The sequence below is a fragment of the Gracilinanus agilis genome, chromosome 5 (genome assembly GCF_016433145.1).
Source record: "Gracilinanus agilis isolate LMUSP501 chromosome 5, AgileGrace, whole genome shotgun sequence".
NCBI classification, from domain to species: domain Eukaryota; kingdom Metazoa; phylum Chordata; class Mammalia; order Didelphimorphia; family Didelphidae; genus Gracilinanus; species Gracilinanus agilis.
The window spans coordinates 11,383,621-11,408,531 of NC_058134.1; the positions used below are offsets into that span (position 1 = coordinate 11,383,621).

General features: G+C 35.8%; 1 protein-coding gene across 3 annotated transcripts in view; it reads right to left on the reverse strand.

Annotated features, from left to right (window-relative positions):
- Positions 1-18,387, reverse strand: part of TMEM196 (transmembrane protein 196) — a 71,509-nt gene extending 53,122 nt beyond the window's left edge. For 2 of the 3 annotated variants that reach the window (XM_044678400.1, XM_044678401.1), the window contains exon 1: positions 18,223-18,387. In XM_044678400.1, coding sequence (XP_044534335.1) covers positions 18,223-18,387 — 165 coding nt within the window. The remainder of the gene's footprint in view (positions 1-18,222) is intronic. The other variant, XM_044678403.1, reaches the window with a different exon arrangement.
- Between the last annotated feature and the right edge of the window lie 6,524 nt (positions 18,388-24,911).

The following is a 24,911-nucleotide window of genomic DNA, read 5'->3' on the forward strand; positions in this document are numbered from 1 at the left end:
CTTCCTTTCTTCCTTCCTTTCTTTCTTTCTTTCTTTCTTTCTTTCTTTCTTTCTTTCTTTCTTTCTTTCTTTCTTTCTTTCATAAGCCACAACACAGCATCCTGGTTGGCAATTTTCAGAACTTCTGGACTTGGAAGTTTCTTCTAAAGAGTGTGAGTTAGTCATTGACAAATAAATTTTTTTAAGGATTCTTTTAAGGCATATCTCTTCCTTGCCTATGCTTATCAATGATTTTCCAGAGGCTTGAAAATATCCAGGTAGTTTTGGAAACATCAGTTCTATTTCAACAGTGCCTCACTTTGGAAAGAGAACAAAGAGGAAGTGATAAACTTAAAGGTAAACGTGATTTCTTCAATTCTGTGAAGAAAACAAGTCAGGAAGACCTGAGTTCAAATGACATCTTAGACCTTAGCCATATAGTTGCAAAATCCTGGATGAATCATTTCTCTACCTAAGTTTTCTCATCTGTAAAATGGGGATAAAATTGGCGCCTATTGCACAAGTTGTAAGGTTCAAATAACTTAACTTATACCAGGTGCATTGAAAGCTTAATAACTACTTATTTCTAGTTTTTGTTGTTCTAGTAGTCATTGTTTTGAGGCTTCTGGATGATATAGAGATAATGTTGGGTTTGAAGACAAGAAGATCTTAGTATAAATCCTGCCTCAGACACTTACTAATTGGGTGACCCTGGATATATTCACTAGTTTCCTCTGCAGAAGGTCATTGAGCTCAGTGGCATCTAATATTCATCATAGCTTAAAGATCTTTGATTACATCGTCATGACAATGGGTTTCTGGAAATAAGAGTTTGTAGCTATTGTGAATAAATAAATTAAAAAAAAAAACCACTCACCTTCCACCTTGGAGTCAATACTGTGTATTGGTTCCAAGGCAGAAGAGCAGTAAGGCTCCATGGGGGTCAAGTGACTTGCCCAGGGTCACCCAGCGGAGAAGTATCTGAGTCCAGATTTGAACCTAGGACCTCCCGTCTCTAGGCCTGACTTTCTATCCACTAAGCAACCCAGCCATCCCCATATTGTGAGTAAATTATAGATGCACACACACATGAAGATGTTTATATATGTTCACATATGTGAGTGGTTGGTGCTGTTATCAGAATTTTTTTAAACCCTTAACTTCTGTGTATTGGCTCCTTGGTGGAAGAGTGGTAAGGATGGGCAATAGGGGTCAAGTGACTTGCCCAGGGTCACACAGCTGGGAAGTGTCTGAGGCTGGATTTGAACCTAGGACCTCCCGTCTCTAGGTCTGACTCTCCATCCACTGAGCTACCCAGCTGCCCCCTGTTATCAGAATTTTTGATAATAATTATTGTTCTTCTGCAATGTCCTTGGATATGTCACTGTCAAGTCTTGATAAACCTGGATTACTGAAGTCTATACTTATAGACAAAAATACTGGCACATTGTGCTATATTAAAAGAGCTTCATATACTGTCTCAAGAACTGAATGCTTTTGTTTGTTGAGGATCAGGATAGTTAATTACACACAGATGCCCAACAAACGGGCTGGTAATGAAGTCTTTGGCCAAGACAACTCATGAAACAAAGTAAAATACAAGGCAGTCCTCAGTCCTTTGAGTCATTCATCTGCTTTTTCACTGTTGGTAGTGGAGGGGCAGCAAAGGGGGACAGAGAGTGCTAAGAATCCCAAAGGCATTAACCTGTTTCTAATTGTGAACTATTTCACCCATTTCCCACAGGTAGAAAGAATATTTGTGACAATGAATTGTATCAGTCAATCACCATCCAAGCTATAAATGAAACCAGAAGATAAAAGGAAATTGTAGTTAAATGAAGTAAAGGCTCCAATTAGGGAAAATGTTTTAACTAACTAGGAATGGAAGAGATCACATGCAAAAAAATCAAGTTTATGTAATCGAGAAGACTTTGCATGAACCAATTCAGGGGAAAATACCTTTGCATTTAATCTCCAAGATATATAGGGAGTTAAAGCCAATAACAACAACAAAAAAGATCATTTCCTAAAGCATAAGAAATTAAAGGATATGAACAATCAATTTCAATAAGCAAAACGCAAATAAAAATAATTGTGAGGTTTTGCCTTGACTCAATAAACAGGAAAAGATGCCCAGAATGGGAAGTAGTCAATGATGGAAGAATTGTAGAAAGACCAGCAGGCTAATAATAATTATTATACCTGTGAATTAGTCTGACTCCTGGAATACTATTCACTATCATTCTAAGAAAGTGACTAAAATGGCCACATCTTCATATGCCAAGACAGAAAGATTGAGGATTTCTCTAGTAGCACTTGCTTTTGTCTGTGCATTAGCAAACAAATGGAAATGATGTAGGTGTCTATGAACTGGGTAAAGACCAAGCAAGTTATGAAGACTGAAGACCAAAGGAAGTTTGGCACATTGGATAGAGACCTGACCTAAGAGTCAGGATGTAGTCGAGCCATTTCAGTGAGCCCATTTGAAGTTTTCTTGGCAAAGATATTGGAGTGGGTCGCCATTTTCTTTTTTCAGCTAATTTTGCAAGATGAAGAAACTGAAACAAATTCGGTTAAATGACTTGCCTAGGGTAACACAGACAGCATCAGAAATCAAATTTGAACTCATGTCTTTCTAATTCCAGATGCCCCCAAAGAGTCAAGACAACCTAGTTTCAAATCCTACAACTTACTCATACAGGCTTTATGACCAATCACAAGTCACTTATCTTTCAATGCTCCAGGCAAGTTTTTAAGATTATAGATTGTAGAGCAGGTACTTATATGCATTAGCTGAAAGTTTCTTCACTGAAAATTCCCTATACCATGAACTTTGGCTGCATAGCTTCTATTAGAAGAAGTGAAATCTGCTATGCTTCATAAAGTATTTGTAGTCCTTGATGAGGGGTGGGAGGGGGCAGAAATGAGGAGTGTGGGGGGGATTCTGAGATAGTAAGTTAGGCAAATAGGATATATGGTGTTAGGAAACAGGTTCACATCTTGCCTCAGGGAGTACATGACACTGAAGAAGCAATTTTACTTCTTTCAGGCTCAGCATTCAAATTTGCAAAACAAAGATAATACTAGTATTTTTCTTACAGAGTTGTGAGAATAAAAATCACAAGATATTTTAAAGCAATTTTCAAAGTGTTAAGTGCTACAAAGGTGTGGACGATGGCTATCATCATCATTCATCTTGCTGTATCATTGGGGTCTGGATTTTCCCATATGTCATTGTAGCATATGCATGACCTGCATAGTTTTCAGAGATTTTCTCCATGACACTTAATGGCTATGTCCCTCGGTCAAGTCAATGTCTCTGATCTTCAGTTTCTTCATCATCTCTAATTTGGAGACAATAATAAAAATAACTCTGGTACTTATTCTACATGATCATTTTGAGTATTAAGTGAGGTAATAATAAACATCAGTTGTTTTATAATAATTTTGATGACTATCATTTGAGTTGTCCATAAATTGGTTTAATTTGGTACCCAAGGCAATCAAGGGAGAGATCAGGAATAGGACAAGGAGAGAAGATAGAATTCTCTAGTGGTAAAGGCAGAGAGCTTTAGAAAGTTTTAGCAAGTATGGAATGAAAAGAAGAAAAAAGAGTGAATGTCAACCAGAAAAAAGAGAAAGAAAGCCCATTGTCACAATTCAAACAAAAGTAGAATTAGTAGCTTGTTATATAACAGAACCTCAGAGCTTAGAGTCAGAAGCTAATCTAGTCCAAATTGTATCTTAAATGAAATCTTTGCTACATCACCATTCATGGAGCATCTAGTTTTCAGTTGAAGATGTAATTCTACTTTTGATTGAATTGTGACAATGAACTTCTTTCTTGCTTTTTTCTCTGATTGATGACCATTCTTTTCCTTCTCTTTTTCACTGCATACTTGCTAAGTTTCTGCCTTTGACACTAGGGAGTTCTACCCTTTCTCCTCGCCCCTGTCTCTGATATCTCTCCTAATTGCTGTGGGCACCAAGTTAGAGCAATTTATTGCCTCCTCAAATGATATTTGTCTTTATAATTATCACAACCCAACAGATATTATTTAATGTTACATATATTACCTCAGTTAATGCTTGAAATAATGAGGTAAACTATGTCCTGGAGTTATTAGAGATCATGAAGAAACTGAAGTTCAGAGTTGTTAAGTGACTGGACCAAGGACACAGCCAAGTGAATGCCAGAGACAGGATTCAATCTGTTATCCTGAGTTGAAGTACAGTATGCTTTCTACTAAACTTCAGAAATGAGCAAATCTCTTGTCTCTCTCTGTCTCTCTGTCTCTCTGTCTGTCTGTCTCTCTCTCTCATTTCCTCCTTCCCTCCCTCTCTCCTTCCTTTTTCTCTCCCATACTGTATCCTCTCATTTGTTTCTCTCTCTTTTCTCTCTCTCCTTGTCTCTCTTGAATAAAAAATGCCATAAATAATAGGTACTTAATAAATACTTACTAAATGAATCATTGAATAAGATGCTATATATACATTATTTCTGCACATCACTGAAGCTTAACACCAAAAAGGTTAAACAATTATAGAAATATTTCTATCTTCCAAGCTAATAGTACACTGTCTTCCACCACCTTTTATTCATTCCACATAGATTCTCTAAACACTTGCATGTGTCCTCTTTGTTAAAGTTGTTTCAGTCTTGCCTAACTCTTCATGACCCCATCTGGATTTTTGTTGGCAGAGATACTGGAGTGGCTTGCCATTTCCTTCTCCAACTCCTTTTAGAGATAAGGAAACTAAGACAAACAGATTAAGTTATTTAGCATCACACAAGTAGGAAGTGCCTGAGGCTGGATCTTAATTTAGGTATTCTGGACTCCAGGCCTGTAACTCAATCCACTGTGTCACCCAGCTTCTCTCCCACTACTAGAATGTAAATTCCCTATACATAGGGATTATTTAATTTATGATAATTGTATCCCTAGAAGCTAGTGGAGTACCTTGGCAAGTTGGATCTGAATTTGTCTCCCATATATTACCCTTATCTAGATCATGGGGAGAGAACTAAAAGATCTTCCCTAGCCCTCCATCCTAGCAGATACCCCTGGTGTTCCATGGGTCTCTAATTTTAATTTCTAACTACTTTCATCTTTAAAGAAAAACCTCTTTTTTCTGTTTCTTATTCATCCTGCTTTAAAAATAAATTAGCCCTTGGAAAGTCACAGCATCATAGCATAGAGAACCATAAGTAATCTCAGAAGTCATCTGATCCAGATATTCCATGGCTTAGGCAAGGAAACTGAACCCCAAAGACATCAAATGATGTACTGAAAGTCACACAGTCAGTAAATAACAGAGCTGTATTCTGAGTCAAGCAACTCTGACTCTTCTCCAGTAGTCTTTCCCAGGGCTTCTATAAGGGCTACTTGCTCTTTTTCTTCTAGTCTTTCATTTTCCATCTCATCTAGAAAGCTGAAGAAGATGCATAGATACCTCTACCAACTTAAACATAGCAGCTATAATTTGACTGCTGTACTATGGGTGTGCACCTTTTCTGGCAAAAGCATCTCCAAAATAAATGGAGAGTGGCAATGAGCACCGGCTTTGACATCAGTTCACTTGCCACTCACTTTACATCACTGGGCAAGGCACTTCCCTCATCCAGATGACAGCTTCCTCAAAAAAAAAATCAATCAATAAACATTTATTAAGCATGCAGCATATATATCAGTCACTGAGCCAAGTTCTGGGAAACAGATAGTTCCTGTTCTCAAGGAGCTTACATTATATGAGGGAGTCAGCATGGGCAAATACAAATATATTCAACTATATGCCAACTAAACGTCAATGTAATTTTCTCATCTTTAATATGAGGGTGTTGCCTTAGATTAACTATAAAGTCTCTTCTAGCTCTAAAATTATGACTCAATGGAAGCAAACTTCATATACTGAAAAAAAAGAAAAATTTGAAAGTCAATGTTCTGTTAAGAGGAAGTGTTCACATCTAGTGTTCTCTGATAGGAATGGAGCTGTTTTGTTAATCAACAATAAAGCAAATCATTCATAGCATTGGATGAAGATGGTTCAATGAACAGGCAATCAAACTGAAATGAATGTCAAAGGGATCAATGCAGCATGAGCCCCCACTAGTGGCAAAGTAGAAATTCTAATTGGCATGGAGAACAAATGAAAAGAATGGGAAAAAGAAAGAAGCCAATCATATAAGAACAAGAATCAAAAAGGAAAAAAAAACGTTTGTGAAATATGAGAATCTGGGGCATGGCACATTCATATAAGTGAAATCCTAGTTTCCATCATCCTATCTAGAAAAAAAAATAAACAAAAAAACTTTTTTTTCTGGCCAGAAGCCCAAACCCTTCAGGACACAGGGAAAATTGCACTTATTCCTCAGAATTTCATTCCATCCTCACATCTCCCCCACACTGTTAACTTAATGTCATTTTTAATGCATTATGCATTGTGTTCTGTTCCATTTCTGCTGTGATATTTTTTTTCTTCTTTTAAAATAATCCAGTGATGATTTTCAGCTTGACAAGTAAAGGAGGTCTTTTGCTATTATTATTGTATATCTTCTGAAAAAAAGCAATGAAGAGGGAAAGGGAGATCCTGGAATTCATTAAGGAGGAGTTTGACTTGCACGTTTTTCTCTTGGTTAATCAAATGGACCTTACTCATGGAAACTATCCTAATTTATTCTTTTAGAAATATATTTCAAAAAAAATCAAGCAACAAAGCAAAGGATAAAAGAGTTCCCCAAAGAAAAAATATGCAACTTTGCCTACATAATAGCAATGACAAGAAGAGAAACAATTGACTAGGACAAAAGGTTTTCTGCTGATTATTATACTTCATAATATAATACATAAACTATTATCATTATATAACATGAATATAAATATGAATGTACAACATGTAGTATATTTTGTACTAATAAATATATTAAAGTAGTAATTACAGATTAAAAATATAATATCTAAGATATATAAAGAATACCCTCTCCATCACACAGATTCCAAACCTTAGTATCATCATTGACACTTCAATCCTTCACTCACTTTTTGAATTATTGATAACTCTAGCCTTTTTTAAAAAATCTTCATACCATCTCTCATCTACATCTCCTTTTGCCCATCTAATTATACTTAAGTTTAATCCCTTATTAATCAAGTATACTTTAGTTTAATCCTTCATTAACCATTGACTTCCTAATTGATTTCTCATGTTCAATTCTTTCCCATATCTAATTCATCCTCGTCTTAGTTGCCAAATACTTTTTTCTAAGATATAAGTCTGACCATGTCACCCCTTTACTGAATTAATTCAAGAGACTCCCTTTTAGATCTTCTAGAAAAAAAGAACTTTTAAAGAAGCTCTCTATAAATTGGTCCCTTCCTCTCTTTCCAGTCTTCCTTTACTTCAGCCCTTAACCATGCACTCTCTAGTCCAGGCTGAGCTATCTTGAGTTCTTTGTACACAATATTCAGTCTTCCATCTTCTGCCTCTTCCTCAAGTCTGGAAAGCTCTACCTCTTCATTTCCTTTTAATTTTCCTGATTTTGTTCAAAAATCTGATCAAACATTTTTGTTCCCTAAGCAGGTCTTTCCTTTGTCCCACACTTGCTAACAACTTCTCATCTGAGATTACTTTTGATGTACCCTTTCTATAGGTCTTATATATGCCTAATTTTTTGCATGCCATCTCCACTATTAAGATGTGAACACCTTGACCTGTGATCCCTTTTTGTTCTTTTTTGAATCTCTAGCACTTAACATAGTGCTTACTGCATAATGAAGGCTTTCCATTCATTTGTTGACTAACAGAAATAGATGGTGATAAGAATAACAACTATATATAAATATACACACATAATTATATATACATTCTTAAGGTTTGAAAAGCATCTTGCTTCTATTACTTCACTTTATCTTCCCAGAAATACTGCAAGTAGGTGCTATTATTATTCTCATTTTTAAAAGAGGAAACCCAGGCAGACAGAGGGGTAAAGTATTTCCATGGCTAATAAGTTTCTGAGGCTATTTTTGAATTCAGGCCTTGTCATCTTCCATTCTAGCACTCTTTCAATCAAGTCAAGAATCATTCTTAAGCAAAAAAAGTGTTTAAAAATATGATTCACCTTTGAATATTTGGAATTGCAAATTATTAGCAAGCACATAAACATACAATTGTTTTATAACAAAATGAGAAAATAAATATAAATAAAATATATCCTACAATTCACCTCACACCTTAGAACCTAGAGAAAAAAGATGATCAGAACAAAAAGAAGTCAATGTTGAAGAAGTTGCTGAAAACCAACAACAGGATACTGTTGCTAGGTCTGGAAACAGGTTCAAGCATCTGGGAACAAAAATTTGAATGAAATGCTGGGCTTCTTCTATTCTCATTTGATCTGGAAATTTTGCTTTCAAGGAAATACTATGTGAAGATCAAAAATACAAAAAAATCCACTATCTAGCAAAATATTCACAGCAGCACTTTCTGTAGTAGAAAAAAAGGAAACGACCCTGACTTCTCTTAACTGAACAAATGACCACATTTGAATGTAATCTAATTTTACCATGGATTAAGAAATGAAAAAAAAATATGAGGAATTCAGAGACACAAGAAAATATGTGTCAACTGTTATAAGGAAAATTTAATACAACCAGAAAAACAATATGCTTGGTGGTGGCTAAAGTTATGTAAATAGGAAAAAACTGGAAAAAAATGGAAAATGCATTATTATAATTATCATCCAACTCTGGAAAATTATTGGAGGGAATGCACCAGTTGCGTTTTATCCAGAGGTGGGAAATATAGGTATAGAATATCAATGTACCATGGAACATATTAACTGTGTCAATTGCTTTTGCTTAACTGTTTTTATTTGTTAGAAGTGAAGGTTCACTGAATGGTGAGTGGGTGTGTGGAGATCTTCCCACAAATGATTGACATAAAACCAAAATAAATCTGTAAAAGCAATTTAACAATAATGAAGGTGACAGCCTTGGTGATATAAGTCTACATATCCTATGCATTTTCCAGGGTTTTAAGATACATTCTATAAACCTATGGCACACTCACTTTGTTCTCTAGATCTTCTTAATAATAATCTGTTTTTATAGAGATTTTTTTTCTTCAAATGCTTAATAATGCATTTGGGAAATATATTTTTTGTATAATAGTAGTTTGACTTAAAAAATTGGCCAGGCAGGTATATACTAATTTTCATCTGCTCTATGAATTTATATAATAAATTTTTCTTACTTCAACTAAGGTAAATTGGAATTAATTACTACCTCATATTATAATTATGATCCAATAAAACTATTTAAAACTTGATTTGCCTGAAGCATAACATAGATTTGAAAAGTTGAGTGACTAAACTCTTTGTCCTCTGAAGTCCCTTACATTTCTAGAACTATAAAGAGAAATTTGTGCATATTAGGTTATCAATATTGATCCTATGGTTCTCTGACTTGTGACATCATCATTGAGTTTTATATCTCTATTTTGTATCATGGTTAAAAGAGGCAATTTCTGTCTTCCCAAGGGATACCAACAATAACCAGGGTTCATACAACTTCTCTAGTAGGTTCTCACCACTCACCCCAAAAGAGATCACTCTTGTACTCATTTGAAACTGCTGGCATAGAGGAGAAGTCAGAGTTACTTCACAGTATCCCACCCTGAACCCAAATCCAGGAGTAGTTGGTTGTAGTCTTTTTTTAAACCCTTTTTTCTGTCTTCATATTGATACTAAGAATTGGTTCTAAGGCAGAAAATCAGTAAGGATGAGGCAATTGGGGTTAAGTAATTTTCCCAGACACATACAAGAAGAAAGTGTCTAAGGCCATATTTGAATCCATCCTCCCATCTCTAAGCCTGGGACTATAGGCACTGAGACACCAAGGTGCCCTTGAAGGTAGTTTTGCATTTCAGAAAACCCTTACCACACTCTATATTGGCTGCATGATCATAATTTTCTGGTATTACACTCTGTTGAGAAAACAACAGATACTGGTTTAAATCTTGAGCCAACAACTTAACTTTTCTGCACTTGAGGTTCCATGTCCATTAAATGAATAAACTCCCCCATCAAAACATTCAGAATGTCAACACAAATAAGATAATTGGAGCTCTTTGCCCTCAGAAGAAGAAAGGAGTAATGTCAATATAAAATCTTGCTATTATGAGTGATATTATTATCTGCATTATATGAATTTATGAGAAGAAGATATGTAGGAAAATAATTTCCAGGAGACAAATAAAGGATTTAATCACTGTGCCAACAGTAAGAGATGAGAAGATTCAATAAATATTTATTTGGAGGATTGAATAAACCTCCGTTTTAGGAAGGACATTGAAATGCTGGACAGTTTCCAAAGTGGGATGACCCAGGTGATGAAGTCATATAAAGATCATCTGAATGTATTAGACATGTAGAGACACAAAAGAGAAGCCTTTGTGGGGGGGGGGTATGTGTGTTTGTATATGTGTGTGTGTGTGTGATAGATATCTAAGTATTCTAAGACCTAGTATGTGGAAGAGTGATAAGATTCATTTTCTGTTTAATCCCGGTCAGAACTTGTACCAGCTGATACTATGTAAAAACTGACGAGAAGCACATCTAGGCCTCAGATCTAGAGTGGTAGTTGGGGGGAGGGAATCTTAAGAAATTAAATTTTCTAAAAATGGAATCAGCTGCCATAAAATATTGCGGGTTTCCCTTTAAGAAAGGGCTAGATGACCACATGGACAGCACATTATAGAGAGGAAGCTTGTTGAATCAAAGGTTGGGCTAGATGGTTGGCTCTGAAGTCTTTTCCATCTCTGAGATTCTGTTGATCTATTTCTCACTCAAAACTAATTTGGACTGTTTCTTTTGATAGACAAGTACATTAGACCAAAGCTCACAATTTCAGAAATTACCAGATATAATAATAAAAACATCATTTAAAAACAATGGAATCCACATACCTGATCACTAAAAAGACTAAGTTCAAATATTACATAACTAACAATGATGCCTAAATCTCACTTTTGGAAAAACATAAGAAAACTATCATAGTCAGGAGGCAAAATAATATTGATGATGTATTGAAAATGGATTTTATGAGCTTAATAATAAAAATAATAATAGTATAGAAGCCTCTTGATTTGACCAATCCTCAACAGGGAATGGATCTCGTGTATATGAGAAATTTGCAAATATCTTTCATATCCTGAAATTTTATGTTCCATATGACCATATAGAAGTAGTGATGAAATGATTGCTGAATTAATTAAATTCAGTCATTCAGAAATCTCTCATTGAACATCCAATTTTGTTTTACGAAGAGTGTTCTAATTAGGTCCTTTGGCCATGGTGGTAGGAGAGGAACAAAAACTGACATTTGCCTGGATTTGAAGGCCCTTTAAATGGCAGTCTTAGTCAACCTGTCCATCTAGATTTCCTCATATTTTCTTAAATTCATTCTAAATCCTATCTAAATCCTATCAATGTCCCCCAAACATGATTTATGTTTTTTAACTGCTCATTCACTTCTCCTAGAAGGAATTCCCTTATTCACTTTACAATCCAATTTCTAACCATCTTTCCAAGATTAAAGGATCATAAATTTAGAACTGGAAAGTTCTTTGTAGATTATCTAGCCCAAGTCCTTTATTATATGGACAAGCATCTTGAAGTAAAGAGTGTTGATCACACAGGTAGCAACAGATCTGGGATTTGAAACTAGGTCACTGGACTCTGAATCCAACCATCTTTCCACTACATTACACAGTCCCTCAATCATAATAACAACAATTCTCATTTACATAGCATTTTGAAATGCACCAAACCTAAATCTAATCTCTTCCCATGGCTTATCTGATCCTCAAAAGACTCACTGATATCCAGGCCTCCTTTTTTTTGAACTGCTGCATTTATCATCTGTACTAGATAATTAAATACTTAATTACCAACTGTCTTATATTATTCCTTATTTAGTTTGTTTTACACATGTCCAGTAAACTAATCTAAAATAAATTCCTACCATAAGGACTAAGTTTTCTGCTTCTATATTTTCCAGGAATGGTCACTGTTGAAGAATGTTAAAAATGTTGATATATTTATTATGTCAACTCCTCTCTGGAATAGTAAAACAAATACTAGATTTAGAATCATAGGCACTGGATCCAAATCCCAAATTTCCATTCATGATTTGAATTAATTAAGGCAAGCCATTTTATTCTTTAATCTGCAGTATCCCCATCTATGAAATGGGTGTTAACCTAAATGATATGCAAATTCCCCTTTAATTCTAATTACTTTTGTCCTCAGAAATCTGAAGATAAAATTATCAGGGTCATATATTTATCCCTTCCTAACTCATTCCTACAACTTTATGCTTTGGAGACAGCACTGGACTAAATTATGGATTAAATTATGTTGAAAAAGCTAGTGGTTCATGTCTGACCTCTGATCTATTACGTTTCCCTAACTTTATTCCAATTTCAAAAGACCTACTATATATTATAAATACCAGATATTCTGTGCTCTTTGTGGTGGGAAAAAATTCGAAAATGAGGGGGTGCCCTTTGATTAGGGAATGGCTAAACAAATTGTGGTATCTGTTGGTGATGGAATACTATTGTGCTCAAAGGAATAATGAACTGGAAGAATTCCATGTGAACTGGAATGACCTCCAGGAATTGATGCCAGAGTGAAAGGAGCAGAACCAGGAGAACAATACATTTTGGTACAATCGAATGTAATGGACTTCTCTACTAGCAGCAATGCAATGACCCAGGACAATTCTGAGGGACTTATGAGAAAGAATGCTATCCACACCCAGAGAAAGAACTGTGGAAGTAGAAACACAGAAGAAAAACAACTGCTTGATTACATGGTTCTATGTGGATATGATTGGGGATATAGACTCTAAATGATCATCCTACAGCAAATATTAATAATACAGAAATATGTTTTGATCAATGACACATGTAAAACCCAGTGGAATTGCTTGTTGGCTACAGAAAGGGGATGGGCAGAGGAGAGGGAAAGAATCATGTGATCATAGAAAAAATATTCTTAATTAATTAATTAAAATTCAAATATCAAAATTTTAAAAATACCAGCTATTTCTCTCAAGGGAATTTGAAAGTTATCTATTCTAGATAATCCATTAATATGGAGCTTTTTTTTTTAGTTGAAAGACTTTTTGAGTCTGAGAACTGGTCACCTTTCATATTGGACTAATCAACACGTGCCATATTCTTCCTGGCTGAACTTCTAAAATAATTTGTGTCTAAATTCCTTTCATTCTAAGCAGTTCAAACATTTACACGTTTCAGTAAACTGTCTTGGAAGTCACCTATTGGGATTCCATAAATAAGGATATTTTCAGAGAAACAAATCACAGTTGACTAGTGTATACATTCCAATATTTGATTCCTATGTGCAGAATCAAAGAGTGCCACTTTCTGAACTGAGACTGCCATGGAAGAAATCCTGAGCTCTTTAGGGTGCTGAGCTGGCATATGCAAAATCCCCCCAGGCAAAGACTATAATTGGCTTTACTTGGATGAACCCTACTTAATCTTTACATTTGTTTTGGCTTCTTTCAGTGCTGCACAGGCTTTTCTATCTTACTATTTTGGGAGATATTTCTGCTTAGCAGGATAAAATAAATGAAATTATATTCCTCTGCTGCAGTTAATGCGCCACATAATTTTGTTTAGCACATGGTTATTTCCCCCCAAACATCTTTTAGCAACTCATTTCTAGCCTCCCTTGACTTTGAACTTAATCATTGTAAGGTAGGCATTGGAGCAGATTTTATAGAAAATAGAATCGTATAATCTCCGAGGGGAGGGGGTCCTCAGAAATCACAAATGCCTAATTACAAATCCCCTCCAACATAATTCAAATAAGTAATCATTCATTCTTTGCTTGAAGACTTCAAATGAGAAAGAGTCCAGAATCTCCTGAAGCATTCCATTTCATTTGTGGCGGGCCTTGATGGAGAAGCTTTTCCTTACATCAGAACAAAATAATCCTTTGTATGAGGTTCACATTGCACCTAGGTTTTAACTCTGGCACCAAACAGAGCAGGACTAATTTCTTTTTCATACAGCAACCCTCAAAATACTTGAAGATAGCTATATCTAAATTTAATATCTGGAATTTCCATACACAATTGAGAGTCACCTAACAATTATATTTAGTTACTAAGACAACCAGAAGCTCCACATTGAGTGAAGTGTGGTTCAGTTAAACTTTATATTTACTGAGGAAAACTCTTACTTATTTTAAAACTCTGAAAGTAAAACAGAATTAATATAATGTTTTTTCCTCCCCAGGTGACTTCTTAATGCTACTGATTCCACTATTCACAATGGTCAGTTTAGAATTTGGAGTTTGTTTGATCAAGTCACAATATTATGTATTATTATAGGTAGATGTTAGCTAACTAACCAATAACATTGGATTTAATGCACACTGAAATTTTGAAGCAAGATCCAGGCTATTTCTCATTGACTATATATAATTTAGGCCAAAGAGATCCAGGTGATCTAGTCTGAGATGACCTAACATAGATTTGGGAGTCTGAATTACTCAGAATCACAATCTCCAGTTTCTTTTATATGCACATTCCTGAATGGTAAAGGAAGAGATGTTCATAAGTACCAGAGGTCCCCATGGTGATTTACAAATCTAAGTGCATATTTAGCTAATTAAGGGCACTTACTGAATAGTGTCCAGAGAAAGACTCATCATTGTCTTCTAAATATGGTAGTAACTCTTCCAGTTATCCCAGCAATACCTCAATCTGCTGTTTTCCTTTGAATAAATCTACAACTGCCACAAGTTACACATGACTAAGGTAAATGATTTGTTTTCTTCGGCTACCCAGCATTGCTTGCAGCTGGAGGTCAGAACTTCAGAGGAAACAAACCCTAAATAAGTTACTGCATGGGGGAAAAGGGCTAACTAAAGAGTCATGGATAATTGGAATTAAATATGACCCACCTAAAATCTTTCTGTTGGCATAATACCTACATTTTTAAAACAATATAAAGGGAAACAAATAACTTACAATTATAGCAAAAATAACTCACTCATTTTTCTTATGTGCCTTCTCCCTTTAGGTACAGATTCACCTCCATATTTCTATGGTTTGGATTAAGTTTTTTATAGATTAAGGTTTTTAACACAACATACAATTGATTGACTTGGCATGATGAAGAATGAGTCTATTAAACATGTATGTCTATGAAGCTTAGTAAAAGTTCTAATCAAGTGAAGCACTAGATTCATTATGTAGGAAAAAAGCTGATACAGGCAATAAATAATCAGAATAACTCAAATATCACTCTTGATTTTGTAAATCACTTTTCATGTTTTCTCATTTGTTTTTCACAACAGCCTCCTCAGACAACTGCTACAAGAATATTATGCCCATTTTATAGCTGAGACAAGTTAACTGACTTGGCCAGTGTTGCATAAGTTGTAAATACATATCTGGCATGGAACTGAAACTCAGGTCTTTCTTACTTTTTATGCATCATTCCATCAAATATCAAAGCTATTAGGCACATGTTTTTTAATCTTATCTAAATGTATACAATATTTTATACCATTTCCAAGAGTTTGCCTAATTTTATATTTACATAGAGAAAAAGAAAAGATCTGGTTCTAAACACATTGACCCTACAAAATGAGTACATATAGAGTCATAAAATTTTAGAAACAAGGATAACAACAAAGATCATTTAGCTCGATCATCTTATTTTACGTATGAAGAAATGAAAACATTTATAAATGAAGCAGCTTATCAAAAATGTAAATGACTGCTTTATGAGTTAGTGATGATTTATTTGCTATGTCCCATCCAAGGAGATTCAGGTTGAAATATGAGTTGTATGACATGACCTTTACACTCTCCTCCAACTAAAGATAATTTTATGATGTTTAAGATAATATAGTCTAAAGTGAATGAATGACAGAGTCCTTGCTCCTAGCTTACTTTCATGAAAGCTCAGGTGCTAAGATATTGCCCATGTGACAATATGATTAAAAAAGCAGCTTCCTATCCATTTCATTTCTTTTTTCTCTTTTAACTTTTTTCTATGACTTCTCTGATCTTCAATGCCATTTCTCTTTTATCACAGCATCAGTTTCAAATACTGACCCTTGGATCACTTACTATTTGCTGTTTTTTTTTTTAAATTAGATATACTTTCCAGTCATCTTGAATGATTAATTTAAAGTGATTTAGGGGGTGGCTCAGATCTATCTTGTCCTGAGAGGTTATAATTACACCCCCACCCCTGAATTGAACAGCCATTTTATTCTCCTGAAGACACAACCATGACCTCTTTTAGATTGCATTACTATGGAGCCAAACAACTAAGTCCAAAGTAAAACAGTTAACCACAGAACTAGGTTTATTTTTATATTATAACAAACTTCCAGTTTGACTAATGTCTTTTCCTCATCTGCACTAAATGAGCCAGCTGTTTGGGTATCAAGAAGATGTGGCTTCAGATTCTCCATTTATTTTGCTCTGCCAGGTGGAAACTTGGAAAAGAATGCAGAGATCTTGAAAATTAAGTTATCAGTCAAGCTATCTCTCCTCTACAGCCATGCCCCTACAGTTACAAAATGATTCATAATAGTTATAGTTATTCATGGGAAGAGTTTAGAAGTTTATTAGTCTTCTCTCTGATTACTCCACAATTTCAAAAATATTAACTATTGTGTATAATATGAAGAATATTTAATTTGAAGGTCTCCAGGGTATTAGTAACTAATCAAATCTAATTCCACTTATTTGTGCTGTCAATCTGAGTGATTTTTTAAAATGATCAGGCCAAAAGAATATCCAATGATGATGTGTATAAAAAGTTTTATAGCCATAAGTCATGCTTCTTAACTTAGCTACCAGTGATATTATTAAAGACAAATTGTCTATTCATCTGAAAATGTTAAAGCTTTCTTGGAGGTAGAATTCATTTTTTCTCTTTTTCTATAAAAAATTGCTCAATTTTAATTTTAAATAAAGAGATTCAACTTTTCAATTCTGGAAAGTAGAGTTTAATTAAATTATTCTCCTTAGAGAACCCAAATGAACCTTCACCATTATTCATATACTATCAATTAAGTATCAACTTAATTATGAATAAATATTTTGGGGATTATGGCAGTTGTGCACCCAAATGACCATCTCTATTCTTAAAGCTCAACAAAAATAATTTTATAATTGCACCAATAGAATTCCTAGGAAAATAAAATTGCATCCTCTAAAATCAATCTTCCAAAGTATAATGTAAACCTAGGAAGGTAATGAGATTCACAAACCCAGAGAGAAGACAATTTTTCACAGTTAGGCCCAGACTACAAGTTATTTCATTGATTTCTCCCTAGCTAAAGAAATAAATTCCTAAAGCTTCCCTGACTCTTACCTATAGGGGAAGAAACAAAAGGTATGTTGTTTCTGACAGCTTCCCTCATGAAATATATGAAACCTCTCAGTGGGAACTATGTGATTAGAGGTGTACTTACAAATTGAACTCTGTTGTTGTCTACCCCCTACCTTCTACCATAAACAAGTGAATGCCTAGAACTTACAAAGTGGTTTCAAGGTGTACACTGATGAGTGATAAATACACATCTAGAGAAAATTAGCAGGAAAAGCACAATGGAGAACAGTATTAGCATTACTTAAGGTGTATGAGATTATCTAGCTGCCCATAGAAACATACATGCACACATCCACATATACTCTATGTACCTGGCTTTCTCTGGATTGCTACTTGTATGTCCTGGTCACCATGTTTACTAGGACAAAAGAATAATTACAACCCTTCTTGTTCTTATTATCCTAGGAAACCTATATAGCATTTTTTCCTTGTAAAGAGAACAGAGGAGCCAAAGGACATGCCCTTGACATTCTTGAAAAAGCCTCCCCCTAATTATTCCCACTACAAGACCATTCCAAGATCTCCCAGGGGACCCGTTCACCCTCCTTATTTATATAAACCAGAGCTCCTTATTTCATTGGGTCTTCACCCCAAGCAGGCATTCAAACAAATAAAATGGGACCACAGAGGACAGGTTTAGTCTACCCACAGGAACAATGCACAGGGGATGCTTTTTCAGACTGACATGCAAGGGGGAGGTTTATTACGGCCTTCCCTCCCGGGGAGGAGCTATTAACACGCAATGATCATCAGCAACAAGAGTTAAAGAGAGAGTGAAATGGCTTAACGTACACACAGCCCGCTCCATACCGGAGAGGAGTCTCCAAGCTGCGGCTGGTGCTCTCTGAGGGCCAGGCTGAAGCTGACTGCCCCCACGGCCACGCTGGACGCCCCCAGCCCTATCTCCAGCACAGAGAGCACCAGCAGGCTCCCAATGATCTGGCCGCTGGTGCACATCCTCCCTCGGTCATCATTCCTTCCAGATCAGCCCGGGGAAACAAACCATCCACCTTCTGTCTTCCGCGTTCTCTGTGCGCTCCCCTCTTTCCCCCTATTAGATCCCCCCAAACTTTTTCCCCCCTTTCTTCACCAGTTCAGCATTTTCCAGCAGGTCTGCTGGTCCCAGAGACAGAGGCGAGCTTCTTTGGACGGGGCCAAAGCACCCAAGGCACCTCTTGGCACGTTCAAAGTGCCGAAGGACAAAGGATTTCCTTCTGCTCCGGGGTTGGAGTCAAGCTGAAGTGGACCGAAGGAAAAAGAGAGGGGAGATGCTGCAAAAGTAGCCTTTTCTCAGAGGGATGGCAGCTTCTGCTCAGTCTTTTTTGTCAGGGATGCGCTCACCCGGGCGCTGTCCAAGGTGCTGCTGCGTCCGAAGAAGTCCCTGCAGGAAACCTGCACGCCCCCACTCTAGTTAGCTGGCTTTTTCTCTTGTCTGTTCTGTGTCTTCCAGCACTTCGGGCTCCCTTGATTCTTCTTCTTAGCTCAGGGGTTTTGTCTTCTGGGGGAGGGGGGCGGCGAGTGGGAGGGCTCGCTCCCTTCTCTCTGCTTCCTCTCTGCCTCCTCTCCCTTTGTTACTGTCGTAATAGAAAAGTGGCTCAGTCCTTCTCTCTCTGCTTCTGTCTCTCATTCAGGCAGATTACATTCAGCACCACACTCCTCACAGTTGCTGTGTCTCAGAAAAAGTCGACCTTGTCTGATGGCCCCTTTCTTGTCTTTACTCCTTCTTCTCCTTCTTCCTCCTTCTCACCGTCACCCTCTTCTTCCTCTCCTCTTTTTATCTTGTTCTTGCTCATCGCAGTGACCTCATTGGAATTTAGGAGATTGATGGAGGAGGGAAAGAGCCAGATATATATGTATGTGTTTAGAGCCAATACCCTAGCAGGCTTTCCTTTGGCCCCGCCCAGAGACCCTAATGAACTACAAGCGGACCAAGATACACCTTTTTTCCACCCTTCCCCTGTCTTCCATCCCTTTAGCACTTCCAGATGCATGAGAGGGGAGAAGATACCTGTGTAGATTCAAAGCTCTTTTTGCGCCAAAACTTTCTTGGGGAGAGGGGATCAGGAGAAGGAATAGAAAATGGTAAGAGGGTTATCGTGCCTGAAAGACACAAAAGGGCAAGGTTGTAGAAGCACACCCTCTTCTTAGAAGGAATGAAACTCCTTTTTCAGCCCATAGACCCTCTCAGCCCAGGGAAAGCTTCCAAATCAGTTTTAAGATGAACATTTAATTCTTAGGGTTTTTTAACTAGGTGATCCTAGGAAAAGATGAATCTGTGTGCTCTGCTCCACTTACTCCCTCTGGATTTGGATGGTTGAGTCCCAATAGGCAGCAGAAACAGCGTTTCTTTCATTTCAGACAGCAGCTATCCCCAGACAGCTGCGATGGGGCCATTGGGTTCTCACTCTAATTCATATTATGTTTTAAAATTCTATCAAAGAAGACATTGATAAAGAAAATAAGCACGAACATGTTCGTCCTTGGTTCATCCATAATCTGCCCACAATACTTAGAACACTGAATGGGGTACCATTGTCCAGCTAGTAATATTTTTATTCCATGATTTGTGTGCAAAGTTCATGTGGCACATTAGTCCTCCTAGAATCTCTGTATAATAATCACCATGTTTAATTCTTGGTTTCCAATTCAATGAAATATTCATATTTTCCAAAGGAGGTGGAAAGCTAGTTTCCCTCAGCCTCCCCTCCATAGATACAGTGTCCCAAAATTCATAATTTGAAACTGCACAGAGACTTTTGGGACTTCTTGTATATACTCCTGTTTTCCTTATTCCATGTCCTAATAACTGTTAGTGCCCACACATTTCTAAATAGGAGAAAGTATAAAATTTTCTACATTCCTTCTCCTGTCTGGCTATGGCAGGACATTGCCAGGTGCTAGTACAGTGGAACAAGATAAATTGGAATTGAGAAAAAGAAAACAACTCAGATAAATCTGTCTCCATCTCTATCTGTCTCTGACTCTCTGTCTTGTATCTCTGGCTCTGGCTCTCTGACTGTCTCTGTCTTTCTTTTTCTGTCTCCTTTTTTATTTTACCTCCTCTATGGCCTCTTCATTAAGAAGCCTTCATGAGAATATTGTTGCACATATGATCACTCTACAAACTCAATTCTACTTATTTATTTAAAAATAATTCAGATTGGTTCTTTATCTATTTAATAAAGTCCAAGACTATGAGGATCCTAGACATATTCTGAGCTTTTCTTTTTCTATTTGCCAACAAGAAAGACCACTCATGAAGGTCTTGGGCCTTGTAGTTTTTTCTTTGGTTTATTTTTTGTTATACTTGGAAAACCTCCTAGTCATTCTAGTTGAACACTAATTAATATGTATGTATTCCCCAATGTTTTAATTTCTAATTCCTTTCAATCAATTTTTCCTCTAATATACCTATAACTTTATCCATAAAATAATTGCATTCATCATATTTCTCTAAGAAAATAATAAAATATTCACTTTGCCTGATTCTTTTACCTAGGACTAATCACTGCTGTATTTGTCTCATACTTTTCTCCTAAGTAGTCAGAAATTCATTACAAGCTATTTCATGAAATTAACTAATAATTGTAGAAATTTAACTAATTGTTATGTGATTATGAAGGAGGATTTATTAATCTATTGGAAATAATAATAATACAGGTTGTTATTCCCATTTCACAGATGAGGAAACCAGCTCAGTTAGGTTAAAAGATTTGAGGGTAGAAGTTATTTTTTGTTTTTATCATTGCATTTTCAGATCCTTGCACAATGCTTGATATAGGGAAATGCTTATTACAGGCTCATTAAATTATTAGATATTAGGAAGACATTTAAATTCGTAGGGAAAACAATGAGCATTTTAATGAATTATGTTTCTACTTATGTCTATTTCTTTTTTTAAAAAAAATTAAACTCTTATCTTTCATCTTAGAACTAATATTATGCATTGGTTCCAAGGCAGAAGAGTGGTAAAGGTCAGACAATGGAGGGCAAATGACTTGCCCAGGGTCACACATCTAGAAAATGTCTGAGGCCAGACTTGAACTAGGACTTCCCATCTCTAAGCCTGGCTCTCAATCTACTGAACAACACAGCTTCCCCCTAAGTATGTTTATTTCTAAGGGTAATTATATTCATTTAGGAAAAATCTCTGATTAAGACATGTAACGTATAAATACATTAACATTGCCTGGCCCCTTATATGAAGTCAATGCTTGTGAAAGTCAAATTCTTTTATTAAAATTGAAAGATATGTTTGTTGATACATGGCCATTAAGGAAATTTCTGGACATATTTAGACTTGGTCATAGAAATGTAAATGAAAGCATATTCCTTATAGTTGTAGATAGTATCAAATAAAGCTTAATACCTATTTTGTATGGTGGAATAGAAATAAGGCTTTTTCTGGGGCCAGCCCTGTGGTACAAGTAGTACTACTGGGTATCTCATTACAAATCATGAGGATTTACAACATCACACTTAAAGATTGGTGATATCTTTCCTTAATCATAGAAATCAAGAGTGAGCAAGTATTATGCAAGGCACACTGAGTTCCCCAATATAGTGTTGTTTCTTGGATAAATCTACATAATGAAAGTATTTCTTAGAGAACAGTTCATCTGAAAGAGACATGAGCGTTTCAATGGGCTACTTATAATATGAATCAACAACATCATATGCCAGTCAGAATAATAGTCATGGGTTTTATTGACAAAGCACAGTTTTCAAGAATGGGAGGATAATAATCCCCTTTAACCATTTCACTTTGACCTGGTCAGGTCAAATCCAATATCCTCTATTCAGTTCTGAGTACTACATTTTAGGAAAGACATCAGTAAACAGAAAAGGGCAATCAGGATCACCAAGAGCTTTATGTTTGTGTCATATAAGGATCAGTTGAAGAATATGGGGATGTTTGGTTTGGCTTCCAAAATAGACCAACGGCATATATATCAGTTTCATTCAAGTATTTACTGAGTTTTCAAGTGGGAGAGATATTAGAATTGTTTGATTTCTCCCAGAACACAAAACCAGGAATAATAAAAGTTACAAAGTCACAGACAAGCTTAATATCAGGAGGAGGAAAAACTTCTTAAAATATAGTTTCTTAAAATGGAATGGGATGACCAAGGAAGTACTAAATTCCTTCTCATTCAAAGTCTTTAAAGGCTGGATAAACAATTGTCCCTTATAGGTTGAAATATTGAAACTCTGATTTTGTAACAAAGAAGAAGCAGTACCAAGTAGATCCTTTGTTGACTGATGACTGAGATTCTAATTTGATATCTGTGGACCCTGCGATTCTATAAAAGATAAGACTTATTTGCAAAGATCCAATCATGAAACTCAATGACTGATGAATAAGTATATACACACATATATCAAGGGTTTCAAGTTGAAAGTCTAATCAGAAATACCTTAAAAGTCTCAAGTTTGCCATCTGCTGGCTTTTCAATGCATACGTGAAAAAAATGTGACCTCAATCTAGTTCTTAGGAAACTGATGATGCAATCAGGTGAATTCTGTTGCATTGCTTTCTACTGAAGTCAACAGCTAAATATATAAAAGAAATGAATGATGCTCATAGTGTCCATTGACCAATTAAACAAATCCCCACTTAGTGGGACTAGGAGAAGGCACTTTCTTTTCCAGGCAAAGGAAACAGAAAAGGCAAGGTCAGGGAAGGACTCCAATATACCTTTCCAAACATTTTCTGACATCATTCTACTTGATGCATTTATCATTCAAGCCATCTTTGGCTAGCTGTTCCAAGGACTCAAACATTTCATGTCTCTGAATTTTCAAGTCAAATATTACATTGATGAAATGCATTCTCTTATTATCCACACTATTCAAAATCATTTCCTTTCAATACTAAAGTGCTACTTTCTCCATGAACCTTTCTTTCCCCACCAATCTCCTCAGCGAAACATTCTTTCTGTCCTAAATATCCCTAGAACAATTCATATTTATAGTGCTATTTTAACATAAAGTATTTGCTATGGATGAGGTATTTTGCAGTATCTGAAAATATAAAGCCCAAAATGCAAGGATTTAAGTTTGTTTTTCTAGATTTCACTGAGTCTTGAATGGGCCAGGTAGATGCCTTAAAATTAGACTCTAGAAATGTGTACCTATTAAAAATAAGAGAACAGAATATGTAAAAGAGGGGGATGGAGGAGAGGTATTAACAAGAAGACAAAAAATCCAGGGAACTTACCAAGGAGAAGAATATTTGAGTAAAGTCCAGGACACATAAAAATGGAAGCAGTATTTGTATCAGAGCATTGTACAGGTGGTACAATGGATAGAATGCTTGTCCTGGAGTTGGGAAGACCTAGATTAAAATCCTACCCTACACACTTATTAGCTGTGAGACCCTGGGCAAAAGTCACCTAACTTCTTTCTGCTTTTATTCCCTGATATATAAAAAGGGGACACCAACAGCACCTACCTAAAAAGATTTTTATGAAGATCAAATGAGTTAACATATGCAAATAACTTTACAAATATTAAAGTGCTATATAAATTCTAGTTATTAAATTATGAGTTTTGGAAACAGACCACAAACCCATGATGGAAGAATGATAGACTAGTGATGGGGCATTCCAGTTATTCAGAATTATATAAGAGTTCTTTTTCACTTTGCCCATTCCTGAGAATTTAGTTAACACTTCTCGAATTGCTTCAATTATAAAATTTAAAATAAACTTTATTGAAGTTCTTTGCTTTTATCTTGCTTAGATGCCACCTTAATGCATCAGAAAGACTACAACACCAGTCACACTTTAAAACAAATAATTGTTTAAATGAAAAAGAGGAAGTTAACAAAAATCAGCTAAGTTGATCAATATATAAAAAAATCAATATATTTAATCTTTCAAACCTGTTTTCTCTACTCCAGCTTCTGAAAAACAGTGTCTGTTTTCTTCCTTGGAGTCATTTATTTTAAATTATTTTGTGCTTTCTCTTCTTTCTACTTAAATTATTGTAGTCACTGTATCTTGTGTTTTCTCAGCTTTGCCTAATTCAGTATGAGCTCATGTCAATCATTCCATGCTTCCCTGTATTAATCGTATTTGTCATTTCTTATATTCATACATTGTTATTTATTTGTGTCAGTTATGTCTGACTCTTTATCACCCCATGAAATATACTGTGCATGTTTTTGTTTGTTTTTTTTGTTTGTTTTGCAAAGATACTTTTAGTGATTTTCCAGGGTGACCTGCCCAGAGTTACACAATTAGTAAATATCTGAGGCTAGATTTGAATTCAGGTCTTCCTGTCTCCAGACCCAGTGCTCTATCTACTGAGTCATATAACCTCCCCTTACATTCATATAGCTCAATTTATTTATCTATTCCCCAATCATTGGATAAATATTTACTTTCCACTTCTTGGCTAACACAAAAATTGAGAGAAGACAGCTGTTTAAGTCTAATTTTACATCTGGTTTCTCTGTCAAAAGAATGTTTTTCAGA